General features: G+C 41.4%; 1 protein-coding gene across 1 annotated transcript in view; it reads left to right on the forward strand.

The window, feature by feature from the left end:
• The window catches only part of dgkh (diacylglycerol kinase, eta), a 395,761-nt gene that overhangs the window by 239,787 nt on the left and 129,728 nt on the right, over positions 1-26,246 (forward strand). Inside the window, exons 5-9 of the mRNA XM_052013887.1 lie at positions 3,932-4,036; positions 5,818-5,950; positions 11,903-12,009; positions 19,267-19,392; positions 26,014-26,116. Coding sequence (XP_051869847.1) covers positions 3,932-4,036; positions 5,818-5,950; positions 11,903-12,009; positions 19,267-19,392; positions 26,014-26,116 — 574 coding nt within the window. The remainder of the gene's footprint in view (positions 1-3,931; positions 4,037-5,817; positions 5,951-11,902; positions 12,010-19,266; positions 19,393-26,013; positions 26,117-26,246) is intronic.

Raw genomic sequence — 26,246 nt, forward strand, 5'->3', positions numbered from 1 at the left:
CTTTAGACAAGTCACTAATATAGGCTGCAAATTGCTGAAGCCCCAACACTAATCCCTAATTTATCTATTTAAAATGGACCCAGTTATCCTAAATCTTTGCTTTCTTTCCAGTTAGCCAATCTCCTGTGCTTAATTCCCAATGCCATAAGTTTATGCAGTAACCTTTATATGTAGCACCTTACTGAATCTTTTTTGATAATCCAGATACACTACATCTACTGATTCTCCTTTATCCACCCTGCTAGTTATGACCTCAAAGAATTTTCATTAATTTATTAAATATAAGTTCCCTTTCATAAATTACATTAACTCTGTTTGATTGCATTATGATCTCCAAATGTCCTGCTACTCATTTCTTAATAATGGATTCCACCACTTTCCTAATGTCAGACACCAGGCTAATTGGCCAATGGTTTCCGGCTTTCTGTCTCCCTCCTTTCTTGACAATGGTCATTACATCCATTTTCCAATTCATTGGGACCTTTCTGCAATCTAGGAAATTTTCAAAGATCACGAATAATGTATCCAATATCTCTGCAGCCACTTCTTTTAACACCCTAGGATGCAGAACATCAGTTCCAGGGGACTTGTCAACCTTCAGTCCCATTAATTTGCCTACTACTTTTTCTTTTGTGATAATGATGGTTTTAAATTACTCCCTCCCTTTAGCACGCCAGATTTTCTTCAATTATTGGGATGTTTCTTGTGCCTTCTACTATGGATACGGATACGTCATCACAATTATAACTAGAAAATCAGAATCAGATTTATTATTACTAATTTTAGATGATTTAAAATTTGTTGTTTTGCAGCAGCAGTACAGTGCAAAGACAAAATTATTACAAATTGCAAAAATAAATAAATAATGAGGTAGTGTTCATTGGCTCATGGACTGTTCAGAAATCTTACGGCAGAGGGGAAGAAACTGTTTCTGAATCACTGAGTGTGAGTCCTGAGGCTCCTGTACTTCCTCCCCAATGGTAGGAACAAGAAGAGGGCATGCCCCGGATGGTGAGGGTTCTTTGTGATGGATCCCGCCACCTTGAGGCACTGCCTCTTAAAGCTGTCCTTGATGGTGGACAGCATGTGGTAGGCAGCAATAGTTAAACAATATTCCCATTACTCTGACAGGCAAGATGGTTAGCAATTGTTATGGATTGGATCCATCCAGGATTTTTTTTGGCTATTGTTCCTAATGATGCGGATGATTGTTATGGAGGAATTGTGAGTGGAATATCAAGGTTCATGGACAACGTTCCTTTTTCCAGTAAACATCAATGCTCTGAAGGCAGAAGATTGTATTTGGTGATCAATGGTGATTGGATGGTGAAATGAGCTTTAACGTTGGCCATTGTAAAATAATGCATATTGATGAAAAAAGTGAACAAAAGGATGCATTGAAAGCACAGAACATGGGATTAATGCAGGATTGCTGTAAATGGGTGGTTGATGGTCGGCATGGAATCAGTGGGTCAAGGGGCCTATTTCTGTGCTGTATCTCTCTATGACTCTAACATGCAAACACCACAGACAGCACCAGGGGTCAGGATCGAACCTGGGTTGCATGAGTTGTGAGGCTGTGCCACCAGGTGATGGGCCAGGGTGATACAATACAGGGGAGGAGCTGAGGAAAGCAGGTGATTTACAAAAATTGGAGGTGATCTGTCTGGGTAGGGTTCCTAGTGCTGACCTGCTCCTGAAGGCCCCCTTTAAATATCACTGCTACCAAATGATAATGCGGTGGTTCTTTGGGGACTACCCAATACCCGACACTACTTGGAAATGTGTTGTACAGGGAATGATGTTATCACTGTGAGACTGACACAGAAATTTAATCATGCACACACAGAGAGATTTTGACAAGCTCCAGGTCAAATTTCTGCAGTGCTACAATTTGACCCCAAAGCAGTCAAAATTATTTTCCTCTGTGGAAGTTAAGCAAACTTTCTGGGGTATGGTGCTGACAAAAAAAGCAGAACTATGTATGCAGATTTCTGGCCCAGTAGATCTTAAGCTTGTGTGTCATTGCTGATACAACTTGAAGTGTTTAATATCACTGTTAATTGTGCTTGATATGATTTTGTATCATTAAAGCTTTTACTTCAAAGTCTTACCTGGTCACAAAGCTGAATTTTCAGCTTGTTAGTGGTTCTGAGAGCTTTATGCATTTGTGCTTTCTGAGCATGTTTGTCAAATTTCTTTATGTGCATTCTATACTTTGACAGGAGTTGTAAGTCTGGAGATGTGTACTCCATCAACTTGTAAGGAATTTCAACATTTCTTTTGCCCTTAATTCCCCAAAAGAGGTCGGAAGAAACCAGATCAGATTCTCAGTTATATAATAACAATTGTACTTTGCTGTTCTGAGTCCCACAAACAAACAAGCAACCCCTTCAAGGGGTAGATCCTGTGAATAACAGAAGCTTTTGTTCTCTGGTTGATGGTTAGAAGTAAAATTGGATTATTTATAAAATGCATTGTATTGTTGGAATTCAGTGGAAAGGTAACATTTCTTGAGTTATTAAAAATCAAAAAACAGATGTTGGAAATTTGAAATAAAATGAGGGAATGCTAGAAACACTCAGCAGGTCAGGCAGCGTCTATGGAGAGATAAACAGAGTTAATGTTTCAGGTCCAAGACCATTCTCTTTAAGTGGCCACATTCTTTTTCTCAAAATCAGATGATTGTGGATGCAGGCCTCATTGATGAGAATTGAACAGATAGCGCTGTTCCCAGATCAGTACTGAATGTGTTCTGCAGTCAAGCATGTCACCTTTTAGCAGGTATCAAGTTGAGACTCTAACTGTCCTCAGCTAGGAAGTCCTTCCTGGCAGCCTGGGCAAAATTTATCCCTCATCTAACCAACTTGGATGATCTGGTCATTTGCTACATTGCTGTTTTATAAGCCTACTAAGTCCATATTGGCTGCTGTGTCCCCTACATTATAGCAGCTCCTAAACTTGAAAGAAATTAATTTGATCTCAAAGCACTCTGAGACTTTCAGAGGTTGTTAAAAGTGGAACATAAATGTAAGTCTTTATTACTAATATCCATGGTCTTATAAAACCTCCAACTCACCATGAATAAATGTACTGTCGTCTTTATCCGCACAATTCTTGTATCACGTTTGCTTCTGTCATACTTCAGGAGTCATACATCAAACATAGGAGTCTTAATGTGTTAAATAGAACTTCGACTAAAATCATGCTTTCTGTAACTGTTTTCCCTTGACACATTGCTGAAAAATTTATTGTTAAAAACTGTACACCATCCAGTTCATTATGAAAAATACCAAAGGAACTCATAGTAAATACTTAATAGAATTATTTGTTTTTCTTCAAAACCATTACAGAAATATTTTAAACTGACTGATTCTTGAGGCAGAATATGATTCCCTCCTGCCTTTAAAAAAGAACAATGGTACACAGCTTAGAGAAAGGTTCAGCTCAGCAAAGGGGATCATTGAGTAGCTTTAGAATTTTCAAGAGACTTCAAAGTCAGGGTATTGCATCCATTCCCGAATGAAAGCTAAGCATGAGTGACTCAAGGTGTATCTGGGTAAACTAAGTGCCAGTCTCATATACAAATTATTGTTTCTTGTGCCACAGCTTTTAAAACATGCTCCCTATGCACTTCAAGGTGTCATTTGGTTGGAAATAAATGATCAAGAACTCAGCATTAATGGTGTATAATTTAATGCACTGCACTTGTATTTGCTCAGTTCTCGGTGGTATCACCCATGTTCCCCCACAGCGAAAAAACAGAAGAGCACCTTGCCAGACAAAACAAAGAACACACAATTATATAACTTGTCTTGCATCAAAGCACCATAAAACCATGTTTTATAAATGACTCACAAGGCCTGTTTACATTTTCAAATGTGTTTTATTTTTAATTCCTTGGTTTACTTAATGGAGGAATGTGTTTCAGGTAATTACACCATTCAGAAGACTAATTCTTTGTGCTGAGAATAGAAAGGAGATGGAAGACTGGATCTCTTCATTAAAATCTGTACAGAGTAGAGAGCACTACGAGGTAAGCTTCCAGCTTCAGTGCTTCTGTTATTGTGTTCAGAATCATTACCCCCTACAGTGAGTACAAAATGAGAGGATAACTTCACACCATACATCATAGAAGCTACTACATGGCAGTTTTCTTGAGGGCAATCTTCCAGCATCTCCCTGGCCATGAACTGAGAATGATTTAATCTGTTTTCTTTATTTCTGAAATTGCCCTTATTTAATAAAGGCTGCACATGGTTGTGTAATTGAATTGGCACTGAAACCTGTTGATTGAGAGAACAGATGGCAGACTCGGTCTCGGAGGTGAGTGCAACTCATCTGCGATGATCTGCGTTTCCTTCCTTCCCCAGAGCTGATTCCCAGATCCAGGTGAGTTGGAACATTGGGAATGCGATGAATTTGATATACTGAGGTGCACCACCAATTCTGCAGTCATGTAGCTTTAGTGAATTTAGTCAATATTTAAAATGTGTTTTAAAAAAATAATGTAGGGTGGAAATACTTGAACATCTACATAAATCTCATGTTAATGTTCATAGCAGACAGAAAGATTGAGTTAGGCACAGATCAACCATAACCTGAGTGATAATGGAAAGGCAATGATCTACTGAATGGCTTTCTCTGTTCCGTTGCAGTGTAACATTTTGCTTCAAGTGGGGCAAAGTTCTGAGAAGGGGCGTTTCTGGAGTCTAGTTGAATGAATGTTGTCCGCATAGTGGTTTATAATAATAAGTGACTGAGTAATCAGTCTATAGCTATGAAAAACTTTAGATATTTAGTAGGAGAACTTGTACAATATCTCACTTTTTTGCAAATCACACAACCAGTGACCGAGCAGGAGTAAATTATTGTCAGATCTGCAGGAATTTCCTCTCTTCATCTCCCTCTTGACTTCTTGTAATCATAGGGGTGAGCAACAGATTTGCATGAGATGGAGCAAAACTCTTCTCTACATTGGTTTTTCAATCTTAGCATTTGACAAGAATGTGCACCAGAAATTTGGCACCAGAGGCCAGAACATATGAACAGTGAGATGTACTCACATCTGTATCCAGAAATTCCTGTAATCCCATAAATGTCCTTGTTAGGGAAAGCTCTGCAACTCAGCAGAAAATTGTAAAATTCACTAGGTTTTCATTATTCAGTAACAGAGATGTTGGTTGGGTCTGAACCAATGTCTAAAAGGAAATGTTTATGGGAAATAAATTATTAGGAGACATAAGAGAGTGCAGATGCTGGAATCTAGTTTGTTTATTGCAAAAAACAAACTGCTTGGGGAACTCAGCGAGTCAGGCAGCATCTGTGGAGGGAAATAGACAGTCGACGTTTTGGGTCTGTCCCGATGATTCTGGATGAAGGGTCTCGATCTGAAATGTTCCACTGGTTATGCCTGACCCAGTGTGTTCCTTCAACAATTTGTTTTTGCAATAAATTATTAGGAAAGTGTTAGGAATGTGAATTATAAAATACCGGTGTATGTTTCTTTTGAAGTACAAGTAGTTCCTAAGAAGCCTCACGATATTTACATTCCTAAGAACCCTTGTGTTATGGATAGTCATGTTAGAGCAGAACAGGCTGTAGTTGCCTTCAAAGCACAGATTTAAACAGGTTTTCCTGATCGAGCTATAACCGATGTGGCCTGTGTTAATGCAAGTAGTGTTCCCTAATCCAACAATCGTGTTATAACCAATTCACATTATGGAAACATCCATTACAGCTGAACTACATGTAAAGTGCGAGACATTTTTGTGGACTTTTTTGTTGATAAATAGACCTGCTTTTTCCCTTCACTAGACGGCACAGTTTAATGTGGAGCATTTCTCAGGGATGCATAACTGGTATGCCTGCTCCCATGCTCGCCCTACATTCTGCAACGTCTGCCGGGAAAGCCTATCTGGTGTCACCTCTCATGGACTCTCCTGCGAAGGTAAAGAGCTTGCAATCAACAGAGCTTCAATAAAATGCACTGAAGTGGCTTGTTGCCATTTGTTGCTTTAACCCAGGGGTATCCCATCAGTGCATCCTGTGCTCATTAATCCAGGGCCCAGGCCAACTGTATCATTCACTTTTAATGTAGTAACTGTCATCCCCTTTGAATGTTAAGTCTTGGGATGTTAGTGAGCTATTGCCATGTTGTTGGATAAATGTTGAGTCAGAACATTAAGATCTATAACATAGAATTTACAGCACAGGAGAAGGGCATTCAGCCAGTCAGGTCGATACCAAAGCTAAGCTTCACACAACCTTCCTCCCAGTGTACTTCATCTCATCTTCTATGGATATCCTTTTCCCAGTGGTAGGAGTATCAAAAACAAAAGGGCATAGGTTTAAGATGAGAGGAAGGAGTTTTAAAGAGGATTTGAGGGGAAAGCCTTTTGTACAGCGAGTGGATAATACCTGGAACTTGCTGCCAGAGGAGCTGGTGGAATCAAATACAATCACCACATTTAAGAGGCATTGAGACAGGTAGTTGAATAGACAAGGCACAGAAGTATATGGACCTAGTACGGGCAAATAGGATTAGTGTAGATGGGCAAAAAGGTCAGCATGAACCTGGTGGGACGAAGGGCGCGTTTCTATGCTGTATGACTTTGACTCTACTAGTGTTTTATTTTCCTAGAGAACTGAGCACTAATCTGATCAGTGTTTTATCAAAAATAGCAGCCTTTCATTTCTAGTATCATGCTTATTTTTGTTTTGTGCCTTCAGAATTGAATCAACAGAAGTTTTATAATTTAGAAACCCTATTGAATGAGTGTAACTAAAATAAGATTCATGGGAATCCATGGCAATGCAGGATCCAACTGTGTACAAATATCCCTTGAAGTAACATAGTACCTACCTATGTGACCCACAGAATAACAAGTCTTCTGACTGATGTTGCAGTGGAATATCTTTTAGAAATTTTTGTGTCATTCCTTGACAAGTGTGAAAGGGCAAAAGGACATGGGCACCGTCAGCGGAATTGAGTTATAATTATTTTTGTCAAGTCTGAGAAAACAATTTGTTGCAAGCGAGCCTGCTTAATTCCTGGCATCTTATAACTTTTATTATGACTGCACATCCACAGCCTGCAGTGACTTGGGTGTGAATGTCATCTCTCCAGTTGTCTTATTTATTTTTATTTCTCACTTGCAGCTATTCCTGGATTCAAGAATATAATATTCATTCCTACAGAATAACACCATTTTTTAGTATCAGCTTGATGTACTTTGCAGGTCCTTTTTTTAAGACAGAAAATCATAAATGTAGATCCCATTCCTGGGCCCTAGGCAAGAAATCCATACTGACATTCCAGTCTAGTACCAAGGGTGTGTGTGGCATTATCTGAGCTTCAGTCTGCACTTTTCCTTTGATGTAACACTGAACTTCTTGCTGGACAATATTGCTTCCTCCACCAAAAGAACAACAGCATAACAGTATGTGGGATCTTACTTTTTGGTTACCACGTTGTACTAATACAATTAATACAGAGCATGCATTTCTTATGTTCTGGGATGTTAAGAGAATAGGCTAAGGTACCTTATAAAATGTGAATTACATCTGTCAATCACTTTGTTTTCCGAATATCCAAGCTAGAATCAAGGTCCCAACAAGGAGATTAGTTGACATGTTAATGGTAAATGCAAATCAATGCAATTTTTTCCCTTGGACATATGCAAAATTCAAGGTTCACTGTTTCAAAGCAGGTGTATGCAACACTGATAGACCGTTCCTTGAATAAGACTAAACCAAGAAAGAAAGACTTGCATTTATATGGCATCTTTTGCCGTCTCAGAATTTCCCAAAGCATCCAACAGACCACAAGATACCTTTGAAATGCAATCTGATGTCTAAAATGGGGAACAGCAGCCACAGTGTGCATAGGAAACTGCACAAATATTAAGGCAATGATATTATGTATTAATTATTAGATCATCTGTTTCTGCTGTCATTTGAGGATAAATGTTGCCCAGAATTCCCCCTCTCTTCTTTGAAATAGTGCCATATTACATCTACCTGAGTTTAATGTCTCACTAAAAACAAAACCCTGACAGGGGAGTTACTGCTCATCTGATGTAGGCACATTTATCACTGAATACACTAGGAGATAATGCACCTAATTTTCTTGTCAGGTATATTAGATCTGCATCAGCAATGGGGTTAATTCAGAATGCTACATTTTAAATTGGGCCTCATTGCGGCATGGCAGTTAACGTTGCTGCCTCCTAACTCCAGTGACCCTGGTTCATTCCTGACCTCTGGTGCTGTCCATGTGGAGTTTGCACATTTTCCCCATGCCTGTGTGAGTTTCTCCTGGTTGCCAGACTTTACTGTCAGGATTCCTAGAGCAGGACTTGAACCCACAAGTTTATAACTTAAAAATAAGAAAACTGTCCTCTGAACCCGCTGACATGCATGTAAAAGACCCCAAAGCACCAGTCAAAAGGAAGATAGTTTTGCCAGAGTCACATCCCTTAACCGACGTCAAATTATCAAGCCATTGATTTCATCTTGTTTGTGAGATATGACTGTTTGAAGATTGGTTGTCGTATTTCTTAATGTTACGTCAATGAGTTCATATCACATCCTTGGCTGTGAGGTGCTTTAACTGTCCTAAGAGTTTGGAAGGCAGTGTATAAATAGTCTTTGTTTTTATTAATGCCACATAAAAAGTTCACAAATTAGTAAGAGTTTTAAAATGTGAAAATTCAGTCAAATAAGCCAGCGTTTTCTACAACAACTGAGACATTTTCAATTCATTCCACCAAAGATCTGATTTTAGTTACCCCTGCTCGGGTAATAAATGTTGTGTGTGGGTGGCAGGTTCATCAGAAGGGTCTGTCAGCATTAATTGCATCACACCAGGAGGGAAATGTTTTTTTTAAATCTTCAATCAAATTAAATAAGTCAATTTGCTGTTAAAACCCAAGTTCAAATTCTAACTGACCAAATCACCAGTGACATTATTATTGGGAGATGTGTGTGACACAATCAGTCAGTTTTCAACCTACAGCAATAGGACTCACTGTGACAGGGAGTTGACCATTTTATTTAATAAAGTAGAAAGAGGATTCAATGGAGATAATTAAATGACAAAATGTCTAATTCCTGCATAGTCTAGGTTGACAGATATGACAAAATTTGCATTGGAAATAAGACGAGAATTCACAGTGTTAGCTGAGAGCTGTTTTTTTTAATCTTGAGAATTCAGTTGGTGTGTTAATGGGAGGTACTGCTCATCTGACGAGGGCACATTTATCACTTTGAATACTCTAGGAACTAATGCAGCTAATGTTCTTGTCAGGTGTATTAGATCTGCATCAGCAATGGAGTAATTCAGAATGCTATATTTTAGATTGGGCAACATTTGGCACAGCAGTCAATATCACTGCCTCCCAACTCCAGTTACCCTGGTTCATTCCTGACTTCTGGTGCTGTCTGCGTGGAGTTTGCACATTCTCCCTGTGCCTGTGTGATTGCTACAGTTCTCTCCCACATTCCTGAGACGTGGGTCCATAGGTTAATTGGCTTCCATAAGGTTATCCCTCTTGTGGGTGGGTGGCAAGAGAGTTTGAGTGGAGTTAGCAGGCATGTGTGAGAAAATAGGTTGCAGGGAAATAAGTGGGAGAATGGGATTGCTTAAAGAGCTGACATTGACTTCATGGGCCAAACGGCCTCCTTCTATGTTGTAAAAAAAATTGAGAAATCAAGGTTTTAATTCAGTGTGTATTTTAATTCTGCAATTCAAAGCTCTCACTTTTTTGTCACATGATATCTCAGCGGCCATAAAAATAATGGAAACTGTCCAGTTGCTAACATAGAACAAGATCTAAATATTGACCAATAAAATTGAACCATTAATTCAAAGATTGCGGTGATTAAACCGTTTGTGGCCCTACCATTATTCAAACACTGACAGGTACTTATAATCTTGCCTGACTGCAAGGCACATTTGCACATGGGATGGGGTGTTGCTTTGTGAATTTTCAGAACTTTACAAAAATAGGAACAGGAATAGCCCACTCAACTCTTCAAGACTGATCCTTCATGCAGTTAAGATCATGGCTGACCTGTACTGTAACAGTTTGGTTCCATGCTTCTTGTTTATTTTGGAAAGGTCAGTTTACCATCAGCAGCAGCTTCATTTCGTGAATGAGTGTTAGCTGGTAGAGTCCTGGATTTTCGCTGTGTGGGGGATGCTTCCTGACATCACCCATCGATGATTTAGTTCCAATTTTATGATACTGCCTCACCTCCCGTCAACTCACCAGCCAGCTTGTTCTGGTTCTTACCACCAGAGCAATTTCTCTTACTCTCTATCCACTCTATCAAAACTTCTACACCTCAATTAAATCACTCTGTGCTTGATAGAATACAAACCTAGTCTGTGCAACCTGTTATAAGTTGCTTCTTTTGGCTTCCGTCAGGTCGTTAAGAATATTTCAGTTGACCTTGGCATCTGTTTTGGCTCTTGTTATTTTTATGGTGGAACTGCTGTAAGGGAGTGACCTTCAGTTATGGAAATAATGCTGCTTATACATGGTAGAGGCAAGGAATAAATTCTCCACTCCATTACTCCATCCTCAACCCCCACATGCATTCAGGGGCATGCTGGTTATTAACAGGCAACAATATATAAAAAGAACCACTCCCCGTCCCCCCACCAGCATCCCACATGTGTGAAATTGGTTGGGGCATGGAATGCACTGCCTGGGGCGGTGGTGGAGGCAGGTACATTGGTCAAATTCAAGAGATTGCTAGATAAGCATATGGAGGAATTTAAAATAGAGGGATATGTGGGGGGAAGGGGGTTAGATAGTTTTATTTTAGTTTTTAGACGAGGTTTAAAGATCGGCACAACACTGTGGGCCGAAGGGCCTGTATTGTGCTGTACTTTCTATGATTCTATGAAATTAAAGCAGAACTACTTTTTTATTCATTCTTGGGCTGTGTGTGTTGCTGGCATGAGCTGTTGCAAATATAAATGCGAATTGCTCAGCAATCTTCACCACTACCATCCCAGCTGCCTTGAGATGGTAGTGGTGAACATTGCTGAGCAATTTGCATTCATATATCACCTCTGTTCTTTTTAAAAAGTTCCAAGAAGCATTGCGGAGTGTTATCAGACAACATGTGTTACTGAGCCAGGCATTTGGCCAGAGGTAGGTTTTGGAGGAGAGAGAGGCAAAAGGAATCCCAGAAATTGGGGTCTGAGCAGACATAGCTCTGAAAATTAGTGGATTCCAATTGGAATTGGTTTATTATTGTCACTTGTACCGAGGTACTGTGAAAAACTTATCTTGCATACCGTTCATATAGATCAATTCATTACATAGTGCATTGAAGTAGTACAAGGTTGAACAATACAGAATGCAGAATAAAATGTAACAGCTACAGAGAAAGTGCAGTGCAGGGTCACAACGAGGTAGATTATGAGGTCAAGGGTCCATCTTATCATACTAGGGGACCACTCAATAGTCTTATAACAGCGGGATAGAAGCTGTCCTTCAGCCTGGTGGTACGTGCTTTAAGGCTTTTGTATCTTCTGCCCGATAGGAGAGAGGAGAAGAGAGAATGTCTGGGGTGGGTGGGCTCTTTGATTATACTGGCTGCTTTACCGAGGCAGCCATTATAAGTTGTTTTACACTAAGGTTTCGTGCTCTGCTACTATCATCACACTAGACACCCTTTAGGCAAGAGGGTTGCACAAAGGAGTTTGACACCAAAAAGGTACGCAAGTACTCAGTTTTGTTGGTCCTAGTTTGAAACTTTTGTCAGAACTACAAGTGCCCCATCTAGTGGTGGATTGATATTGAGCAAAATCTTGTTCAGTTATGGGAATGTAAGACGTGATGTATTTTTGCTGCTCAGACATGTACCTTTGTCTCTTTTGCAGTTTGTAAGTTCAAGGCCCACAAGAGATGCGCTGTGAGGGCAATCAACAATTGCAAGTGGACAACCCTGGCATCGATAGGGAAAGATATCATCGAGGACGAGGATGGGGTAGGTATGAAGGGTTCAAGAGTAAATGCCTTCACAAGTAACAATCTTACTTCCACTGTCATTGACACTTTTGCAAATAGAAAAAAAAAGCAAGCTAGGGTTAGAGGGTAAATTCAGTGCTTCCTGTAGCCATGTCCTCAAGGAGAAACACTGAGCAGTATTTATTCCTCCATCAATACACCAAACAAATAGGAACTTAAGAATACAGGTCTGGGATTTCACCACTTTTAATTCGTTGAAGTCAAAGCTGATTTGTAAATAACTTTAAATTTACAGATCTCGGAACATTGCCTGTCCCGTTCCACTGTTCCTGTTTAACCTCTGAACACCATTTCTTTGCATCCTTGACATCACGGTTGAGCTGTCATCTAACTCCATAAATGTGCCTTTCTCCCTATCCTTTAATATCTGTGGTTAACAAAAATCTCAGATTTGCCATTAAAATTCGACATCCAATTAATTTGTCATTTTTGCCAAAAGTTTTCTAAATTTTTACTACTTGTGTGTAAATGTGTTTCCTATCTTTATTCTTGAATGGCCTAGGGCTGATCTTTCTCTTCCTCTGATCACTGTGAAAGCTTCAATCAAATGTTTCCTTAACAAACCCAAGTTTATGCAATGCCTCCTTGCAAGGAATGTCTGGTCAGTTTGCTCCAGACCTCAGGCACACTACTTCAAGAGGCGCAGGATTGCCACAAGATTGGAGTAACCAGTTGGGATTAGTATAAGGGGAATCCAAATGAGGTAAAGAATGAGGATCCACAGAAACTGACTTTATTTAGTTAACACAATGAATTTGATGTCTGTGATGATAAGCAGAAAGACTTCTGGGAATGTTTGGAGTAAAACATTGTCTGTAGTGATGAGAAGGAGGGGAAGCATAATGTTGTATTTGTGGGAATTCACAAGATTGTCCCACAGTTCACAGACATCATTCTGCAGTGGATACATACAACCTGCTCTGCCATAACTCAGCCTATATTATTTATGTTTTACCCTTAAGTCTTTTATAAGAACATTTTAATCAAATACTCTAACTTGCACGATGCATAAAGCACTGGACAAAATAGAAAAAAATATTAAATACTTACTGCCTCTAGCTTGTGGAAACACAAAACAAGTGTTTGGAGACAAATAGCATGTTCCTCTCTGCATCATTTCCCTTTTACCAAATTCTCAGCTTTACCATTTAAGATCAGGCTATACAGGCATGTTTCTTTCTGCTTTTGGTTAACTGAAATCTATCAATCTCAGATGTAAAATTGGCATCTTTGTTCCAGCATCTTTGTGAAGGAGATTGTAAACTTTCTATCACCCTTGTCACTTCTTAACTTAACTCCTCAATAGCCTGGTTTGAATGTTTGGATTGTGTCCACTGGTTCCCGACTCTGCAGCTGACATCCGCCCTTTCAGTTCTCTTTAATAGTCATAACATAGCACAATGCTGCAGGGATACAGGCCTTTCGGCCCAATGAGTCCATGTCAACCATGGTGCCCACCCATCTAATCCCAATTTCCTGTGTTCGGCCCATATCCCTCTAAGTCGTGCCCATGTATGTACCTATCCAAGTGCTTCTTAAGTGATACTATTGTACCTGCCTCAACCACTTCCTTTGGCAGCTCGTTCCATATACTCACCTCCCTCTGTGCCTCAAGTCCCTTTTAAATATTTCTCCTTTCATCCTAAATATATGCCCCTGGTTTTGGACTCTACCATCCACCTTATCTATGCCCCTCATGATTTTATAAACTTCTATAAATTCACCATTTATTCTCCTACGCTCCAAGGAATAAAGACAAGCCTGGCCAGCCTCTGCCTATAACTCAGGCCCTCTTGTTCTGGCAACATCCTTGTAAATCTTTTCTTCACTCTTCCTAGTTTAACCACTTCTTTCCTATAACAAGGTAACCAAAACTGTACACAGTACTCCAAGTGTGGCCTCATCAACAACTTATACAACTGTAACCTAATGTCCCAACTCCAATACTCAATGCCCTGACTGATGAAGGCCAGCGTATTAAATTCCTTTTGCTCCACCCTGTCTACCTGTGGCGCCGCTTTCAACGAACTATGCACTTGTACTCTTAGGTCCCTAGTGCCCTACCATTCATAGCATAAGTCCTACACTGGTTTGACTTTCCAGAATGTATCACCTCACACTTATCTGTATCGAAATCCATTTGCCACTCCTTGGCCCCCCTGTAATCTGCGTTAACCTTCTTCACTATCAATAGCACCTCCTAATTTAAGTGTTATCTGCAAACTTACTGATCAAGCCTTGTGCATTCGCATCCAAATCATTTATATAAATAACGAATAACAAGGGTCCCAACACCGACCCCTGCAGCACACCACTAGTCACTGGCCTCCATTTTGAGAAACAACCTTCAACCACCATCCTCTGCTTCCTGCCTCCGAGCCAATTTTGAATCCACCTAACTAGCTCTCCCTAGATTCCATGGGACCTAACCTTCCAGGCCAATCTCTTGAAAATGTTAGTCAAATCACTGTTAACCAAAAATTCCTCTATATTGCCCTGGCTTGTATAATCTCCTTCTGAGCTACGTTCTCCCACATGAATCATAGAATGCAGAAGGCCATTCAGCCCCTCAGTCCTTTGATAGCACAATGCAATTAAACCAATCCCTTCCTCTTTTCCCACAGCATTCAAATACACATCAAAGTTCATGCCCAAGTACCTTTTAAAAGGAAGCAAAAGATAGAAGGTTATTTTGAAATGGACAAACAATACACTTCTGACAACTTCAAAGCATTTTCGGGGTTAAGAATCTGACAAGATTTAAAGAACAGTTTCTGATGGGATAAATTCAGTATCGTGCATCTACACGGATGACAGAGGGAATTAAAATCTGATTTTGGAAGAGAAGGAAATGCCAGTCTAGACATTTTACAAGTATTTGGAGCTCAACAATTATCATTTCATCATTAGAGAAATTTTTAAAAAAACATGCTGCTAGGAATTTAAGGCAGGATGTTATTGCTGTGGGTGAAATACATGTAGTCTTTGAGGAATCATATATAAGTTTAAACACATGTTGCCTGTTAATTCCCATATATTGGATGTTAGGTTGGATGGGCAGTGGGTCTGAAGAGAACTGCTGACTACCTGCACTGTGCAAGGCAGCATGTTCCAAACTTCCGTGTGGTCTTAATTGCGAAAGTACAGGTAACACTGGAGGTCAGATGTGTGTGCATCTGACCTCTTGCTCTGTCTATCGAGTTCTGTAGTGATCTGGGTTCAGGGGCCACATACACTTTGTATTCGGCCCCTTGGCTTTTTGCTAGCCATTCATTTGAAGGGAAGAAATTGTTTGAGCTCTGGCTGAAATTTTTAAATCTTTGCTAGACACAAATAAGCTACTAGATGACTGGAGGACAGCAAACATGGTTCTTCCTTTTCAAGAAAGGCACCAGGGGAAAGCCTGGTAATTACAGATATGTGAGCCTAATGTCAGTACAGCAGGCTGATCCAGACGATTATGGCAGATGGGATCCATAAAGACTTAATAGATTGGATTCAAAATTGGCTTGGCCATAGAAGACAGAGCATAGTGGTGGAGGGGTGTTATTCTGACTGGAGGTCAATGACTAGTGGTGTTCCGCAAAGATCAGTGCTGGGACCTCTGTTGTTTGTGACATATTTAAATGTTTTGGATGAAAGTGTAAGTGGATCGATTAGTAAATTTGCAGATGACACAAAAATTAGCAGAGTTGTGGATAGTGAAAAAGGTTTTCAAAGGATTCAGCAGGGTATAGACCTGTTGAAAATGGCAGATGGAGTTTAATCCGGATAAGTATGAGGCTTTGCATTTTGGGAGGTGTACAATAAAATGCAAGAGGAAAGTATACAATAAATGGCAGGACCCTTTGGAACATGGATGTACAGGGGTTCTTGGGATGCATGTCCATAACTCCCTGAAAGTGGCAACACAAGTAGATGGGGTGGTAAAGAAGACGTACGGTACGTTTGCCTTCATCATTCGGGGTGTTGGTGTTGCAGCTGTATAAAACTTTGGTGAGGTGACATTTGGAGTATTGTGGGTGTTCTGGTCACCACATTACAGGCAGTATGTGGAAGCTTTGGAGAGGGGGCAGAAAAGATTCAGCAGGATGTTGTCTGGATTAGAGAGTATTAGCTATAAGGAGGGGTTGGACAAACTTGGGTTATTTTCTCTGGAGTGTCAGCGGCTGAGGGATGACCTGATAGAAGTATATAAGAGTATGAGAGTCATAGACAGGGTAGAAAGTCAGAATCATTTGCCCAAGGTGGAATTGTCAAATGCTAGAGGGCATAGCATTAAGGTGAGAGGGGGAAAGTTTAAAGGAGCTGTGAGGGGCAAATTTTTTACAGAGAGTAGTAGGTGCCTGGAATGCGCTGCCAGGTGATGTGTTGGAAGCATATATGATAGCAACATTGAAGAGGCATTTAGACAGACACATGAGCAGGCAGGGAATAGAAGGATATAGATCACGTGCAGGCTGGTGTGCAGTTTAAATCGGTATTGTGTTCGCCACAGACATCGTGGGCTGAAGGGCCTTTTTCTGTGCTTTGCTGTTCTATATTCTATGTCACAAAGATTGGTGGAGTTGTTGATAGTGTGGAAGGTGCTCTTAGGCTGCAGAGGGATGTCAGTGTTTTGGTGAAATGAGCTGAAAAATGGCAGATGGAGTTTAATCCAAACAAATGTGAGGTGATGCATTTTGAGAGCATTTATGAAACTGGGATATACACCATGAATGGTAGGTTCTTAGGGACTATTGAGAAACAGAGGAACCTTGGAGTACAGGCCCATAAATCTTTAAAGATGGCAATATAGGTAGACAACATGGTTAGGAAGGCATACGAGATACTGGCCTTAATTAATCAGGGCACTGAATACAGAAGTAGGGAGGTTATACTCCAAATTTATAAAACATTGGTCAGACCTCAGCTGGAGTACTGCATGCAGTCTGGTCACCAAGGCATAGGAAGGATGTGATAGCACTGGAGGGGGTGCAGAGGTGATTCACCAGCATGTTGCCTGGGATGGAGCAATTCAGTTATGAAGAGAGACTGGAGAAGCTGGAGGAGGTTAAGAGGGGACGTGATTGAGGTATATAAAATTATGAGACATATAGCTAGGGTAGACTGCAGGAAACCTTTCTCCATATCTGAGGTAGATAAAGCTGGAAGGCATAGATTTAAGGTTAGGGGGAAGAGGTTCAGAGGGGATATAAGGGGGACCTTCTTCACCAGAGAGTGGTAAGTACCTGGAATGCACTGCCTGAGAGAGTGGTTGAAGCTGGGTCACGGACAGCATTTACGAATTGTCTAGATAAACAAATGAGTCGCTTGGGCATGGAGGGTTATGGACCAAGTGCTGCGGATGGGATTAATGCAGAAGGGTGCCCACTGGTCAGCATGGACACGTTGGGCTTAATGGCCTGTTTCCATGCTGTATGATTCTATGATTCACATAGAGATGCTTTCTCTTAGCTTTTACCATAAATAGAGGAAATTCCATGGAGGTTTGTTTTGGAAGGCTGTGCTGTTGGCTATGTGCGTGGGGAAAAATGGATGTGCTAATAGTTCCCTGTCACCCTCCGACCCACTCAACAGTGAGTCAGGCTGACTGCATGTTTTTAAATGTGTAATGTATCTGTTTATTTAATAGAACTTTTATTGAGTCATTTGATTCATATACTATAAACTCTGTTGATTCAGTGAGTAGTTATTGATTTTCTAACTAGCTTCTGGTTTCTTAAAAGTTTGATCAGCACAATATTTAGAAATCTATTTCAGAAATGAGTGCAGCTTTACCATAAAACATAGCTTGATAGGCACCCCATCCACAACCATTCACTCACTCCACCACTGATGTATAGTAGCCATAGTTTGTACCATCTACAGGATGCACTGCAGCAACTCACCAAGACTCCTTAGACAGTACCTTCCAAACCCATGACCTCTGGAAGGACAAGAGTAGCAAAAGCATGGGAACACCACACCTGGAAGTTGCCCTCCAAGCCCCACTCCATCCTGACTTTGAAATATATCGCCGTTCCTTCAACGTTGCTGGGTCAAAATCCTGGAACTCTTACCCTAATAGCATTGTTGGTATACCCACACCTCAAGGACTGCAGCAGTTCAAGAAGGCAGCTCACTGCCACCTTCTCAAGGGCAACTAGGGATGGGCAATTAAATGCTGGCTCAGCCTGCAAAGCCCACATCCCTTGAATTAACAGATAAAAGATAAAAGGCAGTAAATGCAAAGCACCATTTTTGAGGAGTGGCAAGAGAAGCAAAAAAGTTCCATCTGGTACTAGGTGAGTGTAATGTTTAGGCATTCAGCCCTTCTTGTGCTGCACTTGTGTCCAGTTCTAACCCATTAGACTGCACTGGCTGCTGCAACAACTTAGCACCTATTGGTCATGATTTGATGAAATGCAGGTCACAAGCGTTGCTTTCCAATGTCACTTGTGCCAATTTGCCATCTATTTGTGAACAAGTGGATGTGGATCTGTTGAGCATGTCTCTTGATCCTGTGTTCCAGGAGGGGGTGTCACTCATTGCAGGTAAGAGGCAGGAATTGGGCTACGTTGCTAGAAATGAGAATTGTTCAACCTGCTCTCTCGTCATGCACCCAACTGAAATTATTGAATAAACCTTTCAGTGCAGGTTTATCTGATGGTACATTCATTTGCATGGAAGAATTAACCATTGCTATAAAAACTGAAGCAGCTTTGTGGGAGTGGAGACACAAGAGACTGCAGATGCGGGAATCTTGAGCAAAAAACAAACTGCTGGAGGAACTCAGCAGGTCAAATAGCATCTGTGGGGAGAGAGGAATTGTCGATGTTTCAGCCTGATGCAGAGTCTTGACATGAAACGTTGATAATTCCTCTCCCCCCACAGATGCTGCTCGACTCGCTGAGTTCCTCCGGCAGTTTGTTTTTTCTTGTGGGAGGAATATGCAGGTTACAGTTCTGCACAGAATGCTAATGCTCAGATGGTATGAAATTAATCCTGGATCTCATTTGAATGGGGCTAGTGAAGGAGGTAAAGAATCAGGCATTGCAGCCATCCTTGGGTCACTGGAGCTGGTGACAGGGCTTGTGGAGAGAGCAGGGAAAATGAGACATCCCTAAGAGGGGTCTAACTTTTGCTGATAAACATCCTTTCTGTGCTGCTAATATCTTCTGCTCTGTTTTCGGAGGAATGTACAATGAGTTAGTGCTGTGTTTCATGCGTGTAGATCGCCATGCCTCATCAGTGGCTCGAAGGTAACTTGCCTGTTAGTGCCAAGTGTGCCGTGTGTGACAAGACGTGTGGCAGCGTACTCCGCCTGCAGGACTGGAGATGTCTCTGGTGTAAAGCCATGGTGAGTGGTCTAACTTGTTCTTTTTACTGCTATGGTGGTAGGTAAGATTCAAGATTGAAAGGAAACCATTCAGAAGAATCCATTGACAACGTTCCAATGCTACGTAAAATGTGTTGTATAGTTACATTATATTTACAACACTGAACCATGCTGTTATGACCATCAAGCCTCATCCCATCCCACAATATCTTAGAGTCCTAAGAGCCATACAGCACAGAAACAAGCTCTTTGCCCATCATGTCCACACCGACCTTTTTGCCCATCTACACTCATCTAAGGTATTAGGACCGTATCTTTCTAGGCCTTGCCTATTTAAGTGTATGCCTAAAGCTCTGCCTAAAGGTAGTGTCAGTATCTGCTTCTACCACCTCTTTATGCAACATGTTACAGATATCAACCACTCTCAGTGTAAAAGAAAATTACCCCTCAGTTCCCTTCTAAAGTTCCTTCCTCTCACCTTAAACCTATGTTCTCTTCATTTTGATCTCCCCACCATGAGAAACCGATTTTGACGATCCACCTGTCTATGCTTCTCATACTTGTATCACATAAATTGTCTTTCTATTCATTTATCTCTCATATCTTACTTCCTCTTAAATGCATTTGTGCTTTTCATTACCTTGTGGAGAAAGAGATTTATGCAGAATTCATGTGACAATGTTCATTTATTCTTAGCTTTGGACAGCTACATGTGGAAAGATCTTTACTGCTTCAAAGACTTCAATCAGGTCACCTCTAGGCTTTCAGTTTTCAGGACATGGTGATGGGGTGAAGTGAGATAGGAAAGGATTGGAGATCCACACCTGAACCGTTGATGGTCACAAAAGTGCAGTATGACAGAAGATTATCCCACTGCTGTGAAGTGTATACACAATCCTGGATTTGGACTTCCTGAAATATATTCCCAGTGGGTTGAGCAATTAGTGCAGGAAAATTTACATCAGAAAACAGTGACCACAAAGGCTGTTTAAATGTGATGTCTCACTTGATTCTAGACTACGAAGGAGTTGATTTAATTGAGTTGTTTTCGATGATTGAAAGATTTATCACAACAGACTTGTTTAGAAGAAGTTTGCTACACAAATGGTGTTGAACACCCAGAACATATTCCTCCATAACAATGTGAGGGATGGGAATAAGTGGAAAACTTTTAAGCTAAGATTTACATGCCCAGATGGTGAATTGTGTAATTTTGTGCCATCCAATCTATTGTTCATTGGAAATAATGTTTACTTGAACATTGGGTACCTAACATGTTAATCATGAAGACTGTTTTTCATGCTGAGCTCTCCATGTTAATGACGAGCTATCACATTTGAGGACCCCAGACAGATGTATAATGCACACTTGGATGGTATCTCTGGGACCTTCGATGGCTTTTTTTAATTGTGGCTTAAAGGAAACATTCCTGAACAGGTTCCAGGCCAGGAATGGGAACCTAAATCACGTACATCCCCTTAAGATAATTTAATTACCCAGCACACAGTCTCCCACCCCACACATCATCACCCTTCCTGACCTTAACCGATCTGATGCACCCCTCATCAACCATTCCCTTTGCTGAAATACCCACCAGACATCCACCTGACTCATCTAACCCTATCCCCATATCAATGCCCCACCCCACATGACTCTTCTACTCTCACCCTTAACTTCATCAACCCGTACCTGCTTCTCCCCCACCCAGAGAAGGACTGATTGCACCTCTTGACTACCCCCACACCCTGCCTCTGACTGCTGATCATACCCTCAGACCCTGCCACAAACCCTGAACTTCCACCATGCAACCCCCCCTTAACCATGACTTGCCCAGACCACTTTATGATCTGTACAGATCTGATCGACAGGCTTTTCTTCTCCTTTACCATCCAGATTGCCAGGGCAGCGAAAGGAAAGCCATTTCCTCATGGGTTTCATGTACTACTGAACATCCTACTAGTCGGCCCACAGAGCACATTGGCCTCCCATACCTATGGTTGGGATTAGAGTTAAAGTTATATGCCATAACTGTTTAGTGTATCTTTGCAGGTTCACTTCTAGGCCATAAGTTTTGTTAGAAATAAGTATTGGTAACCTGGTGCAAAGAAAGATAAACAGAGTTCAGGTACAGTTTGACAGTGTATCAGTTTAATAGCAGGACAAGCTCGGGGCCAAATCCCACTTTTCTTCCCATTACATCTATCCTGCTCCAGCAAACAAGCTTCATCAAGATGGCGCCGGAGCGTGGCAACACGTTGCAAACTGCTCTCTACAGATCTACTCATTACCTTTACTATAATCGTTCTACACATTTAAATTTTAAACCTCAATGCACTCTGTAATGAATTGATCTGTATGAACGGTATGCAAGATAAGTTTTTCACTGTACCTCAGTACAATTGACAATAATAAACCAATACCAATTCATTCCAGAAAATGCATCCAGAATTTGCTAGAGGATTATTTGTCAAGGTTGGGTGTTATGCTGGATTATTGATGTACTATGATGGTAGAGGATGTGACTAAACACATCGATGAAGGGAGAGCAGTAGATTTAGTATGTATGGATTTCAGCAAGGCGTTTGATAAGGTACCCCATACAAGGCTTATTGAGAAAGTAAGGAGGCATGGGATCCAAGGGGACATTGCCATGTGGATCCAGAACTGGCTGGCCCACAGAAGGCAAAGAGTGGTTGTTGAGGGGTCATATTCTGCGTGGAGGTCGGTGACCAGTGGTGTACCTCAGGGATCTGTACTGAGACCCTTACTCTTTGTGATTTTTATAAACGACCTGGATGAGGAAGTGGAGGGGTGGGTTAGTAAGTTTGCGGATGACACAAAGGTTGGGGGTGTTGTGGATAGTTTGGAGGGCTGTCAGAGGTTGCAGAGGGACATAGATAGGATGCAAAGTTGGGCTGAGAAGTGGCAGATGCAGTTCAACCCAGATAAGTGTGAAGTGGTTCATTTTAGTAGGTCAAATATGATGGCAGAATATAGTATTAATGGTAGGACTCTTGGCAGTGTGGAGGATCAGAGGGATCTTGGGGTCCGAGTCCATAGGACGCTCAAAGCGGCTGCGCAGGTTGACTCTGTGGTTAAGAAGGCATATGGTGTATTGTCCTTCATCAATCAGGGAATTGAATTTAGGAGCTGAGAGGTATTGTTGCAGCTATATAGGTCCCTGGTCAGACCCCACTTGGAGTACTGTGCTCAGTTCTGGTCACCTCACTACAGGAATGATGTGGAAGCCATAGAGAGAGTGCAGAGGAGATTTACAAGGATGCTGCCTGGAATGCGGAGCATGCCTTATGAAAGCAGGTTGAGGGAACTCGGCCTTTTCTCCTTGGAGCGACGGAGGATGAGGGGGGACCTGATAGAGGTATATAAGATGATGAGAGGTATTGATTGGGTAGATAGTCAGAGGCTTTTCCCCAGGGCTGAAATGGTGGCCACGAGGACATAGGTTTAAGGTGCTGGGGAGCAGGTATAGAGAAGATGTTAGGAGTAAGTTTTTTACTCAAGGAGTGGTGAGTGCATGGAATGGGCTGCCAGCAATGGTGGTGGAGGTGGATACGAGAGGGTTTTTTAAGAGACTGTTGGATAGGTGCATGGAGCTGAGAAAAATAGAGGGCTATGGGTAAGCCTCGTAATTTCTAGGGTAGGGACATGTTCGGCACAGCTTTGTGGGCTGAAGGGCCTGAATTGTGCTGTAGTTTTTCTATGTTTCTGTTTCTACTATTGATCTTTTCATCTGTTAGTGGGAATCAAATGGTATCTGGCTTTGATATTCTGGGACCTGGCCCCAATTGCAGCACAAATGACGGGATAAATGCCTTCACCATGAAGGATTCTGTGTAGATTGGGTTAGTGCCACCTCACCACTTTTCAATGATTCCAATAGAAGGTATTTTTGAGGCTTCCCCAACTGCCTGTTGAGTCCAAATATCCTGCCCTCATTGCTCATTTTATTGGTAACCTAATATGTCCACACCCTCCATCACCAAATGGAAACCATGGAAGCTGCTAATTAATGATTGGATGATACTTAACAATGTCATTTGTGAAGAGGACGTAAGGGGACTACAAAGGGTTGTAAATAGATTCAGTGAGGGTAATGCAGTGAGTATAAAAATGGAATATACAAATGCGGGAAGAAGTTGAAAGACTCATTATATGTAAACGGTGAGAGATGGTACAGCTCTGAGATGGCAATCCCCTGGGATAGAGGATAACTTGGTTCCACTCTGGTTCTCTGTTTTGAGGTGTCTGATGAGGCCTCCTTGGGACTCAAGACTCTTCCACAGATGGGTGATACTTGACCTCACTAAAAACCTTTGGTTGCATCACTGAAATTCAGTTGCCCACAGAAACCCGTCACCACTTTATGTTTGGATTAAGATGGCAGGCAAGCCATGATCCTAACCAATGCATCTACAATGCAGGCAAACAGGAGTAGTGCTATAAAAATATGGTCATTCTGGGAGTGGCAAACAACGGACATTCCTGGGACAACATGGACTAAATCCACAACATGAGCATAGATAGGGTGAACGCGCACAGTCTTTTTCACAGGGTTGGGGAATCAAGAACTAGAGGATATAGGTTTAAGGTGAGAGGGGAGAGATTTAATAGGAATCTCAGGCAACTTTTTCACCAGAGGCTGGTCAGTATATGGAATGAGCTGTCAGAGGAAGTAATTGAGGCAGGTACATGCACAACATTTAAAAGGCACTTGGGCAGGTACGTGGATAGGAAAGGTTAAGAGGAATGTGGTCATATCCAGGCAAATGGGGCTAGCTTAGATGGGAATCTTGGTCAGCATGGACCAGTTAGGCTGATCAGCCTGTTTCTGATCCTGCCTGACCAACCTATTGGAGTTTTTTGAAGAAATCACAGGCAAGGTGGATAAGGGAGAGGCGGTAGATGTTGTGTATTTAGACTTTCAAAAGGCCTTTGATAAGGTGCCTCACAAGAGACTGATTAATAAGATGAGAGGTCATGGAATTACGGGTAGGATAACAGAATGGGTGGAGCATTGGCTGGTTGACAGGAAGCAAAGAGTGGAAATAAAAGGATCTCGTTCTGGCTGGTTACCGGTTACTAGTGGTGTGCCGCAAGGGTCGGTGTTGGGACTGCTTCTTTTTACCTTGTACATTAACGATTTGGATGATGGAATAAATGGTTTCGTGGCTAAGTTTGCGGATGACACCAAGATAGGGGGAGGAGTAGGGAGTATTGAAGAGATAGGAAGGTTGCAGAGGGACCTCGACAGTTTAGGAGAATGGGCAAGGAAATGGCAGATGAGATTCAATGTAGGGAAATGTGCAGTTGTACACTTTGGAAGCAGAAATAAGCGGGCAGATTATTATCTAGGAGGAGAGAAAATCCAAAGCATCAAAGTACAAAGGGACTTGGGGGTACTCGTGCAGGATACCTTAAAGGTTAGCCACCAGGTCGGATCGGTGGTAAAGAAAGCGAATGCTATGTTGGCATTCATTTCGAGAGGTATAGTGTATAAAAGTAAGGAAGTGTTAATGAGGCTCTACGGGGCACTAGTGAGGCCTCATTTGGAATATTGTGCGCCGTTTTGGGCCCCACATCTTAGGAAGGATGTGTTGACGTTGGAGAGGGTTCAGAGGAGATTTACGAGGATGATTCCAGGAATGAAAGGGCTTAAGTATGAGGAGCGTTTGTCGGCTCTTGGACTGTACTCACTGGAGTACAGAAGAATGAGAGGGGACCTCATAGCAACATTTAAAATATTGATAGGAAAGGACAGAGTAAATATGGCTAGGCTGTTTCCCTTGGTGGGTGAGTCCAGGACCAGAGGGCACAATCTTAGAATTAGAGGGTATAGTTTCAAACCAGAGATGAGGAAAAATTTCTTTAGCCAGAGGGTGGTGAATTTGTGGAACTCCTTGCCACGTACAGCAGTGGAAGCCAGGTCAGTGTGGGCGTTCAAGGAGGAGATAGATAGATATCTAAATAGTCAGGATATCAAGGGATATGGGGATAAGGCCGGTAATTGGGATTAGAATAGTTTTTTTTATTTTTACTCTTTATTTATTTATTTATTTATTTATTTTCTTCTTCTTCTTCTTCTTCTTCTTCTTCTTCTTCCCCCATTCCCCATTTCTCATTTCTATTTCCCTTTCCTTGGAGCAGACTCGATGGGCCGAATGGCTTGCTTTTGCTCCCTTGTCTTGTGATCTTGTGATCTTCTGTGCTGTATGTCTCTACGACTCCATAACATGGCTTTGAAAGGGGGCATTAGGGTTAGCGTTAGAAGGAAATGCTTCTGACATGAATATTTGATCGGATGTGCCAGGGTGAATCTCAACTAGAACTCTAGAATATCATGATCTGATGTGCAAATTGCCATAATGGCTTTCCACTGCAGAAAAATATATATCTTCAAACATGTCGAATTGAACAATAGCAGCACTGTGTTTGAATTTCTAGGCCTTCATGTTCTGATTGATTACAAACTTCTGTTCAAGCCTTTTCAAAGTTTGCAATATTTTATTAAAGTATTTCTGAGGTATGCTCTAGGCCATCTACTGCCAAGTATAAGATTATTTCACGCTTGTCGTTTTCTTGTCAATTCTTGTAACTGTTAGACACTCTGTCTGTCTCTGCAAGGTGCACACTGCTTGCAAAGAACTGTATCCCCGAAAATGTCCTCTGGGCCAATGCAAAGTGTCCATCATTCCTCCCACTGCATTGAATAGCATTGATTCTGATGGTAAGTAATGACACTGACAAGATCTATTGCCATTCTGGACTTCTGCATGTCATTTAACATTGTGATGTGGTCTAAGCCTCATTAAGGGGAGCTCTCTCATTCTAGCTTCTGGCATTGCGTCTCGCAGTGT

This window comes from Pristis pectinata, chromosome 4, assembly GCF_009764475.1.
Source record: "Pristis pectinata isolate sPriPec2 chromosome 4, sPriPec2.1.pri, whole genome shotgun sequence".
Lineage (NCBI taxonomy): Eukaryota > Metazoa > Chordata > Chondrichthyes > Rhinopristiformes > Pristidae > Pristis > Pristis pectinata.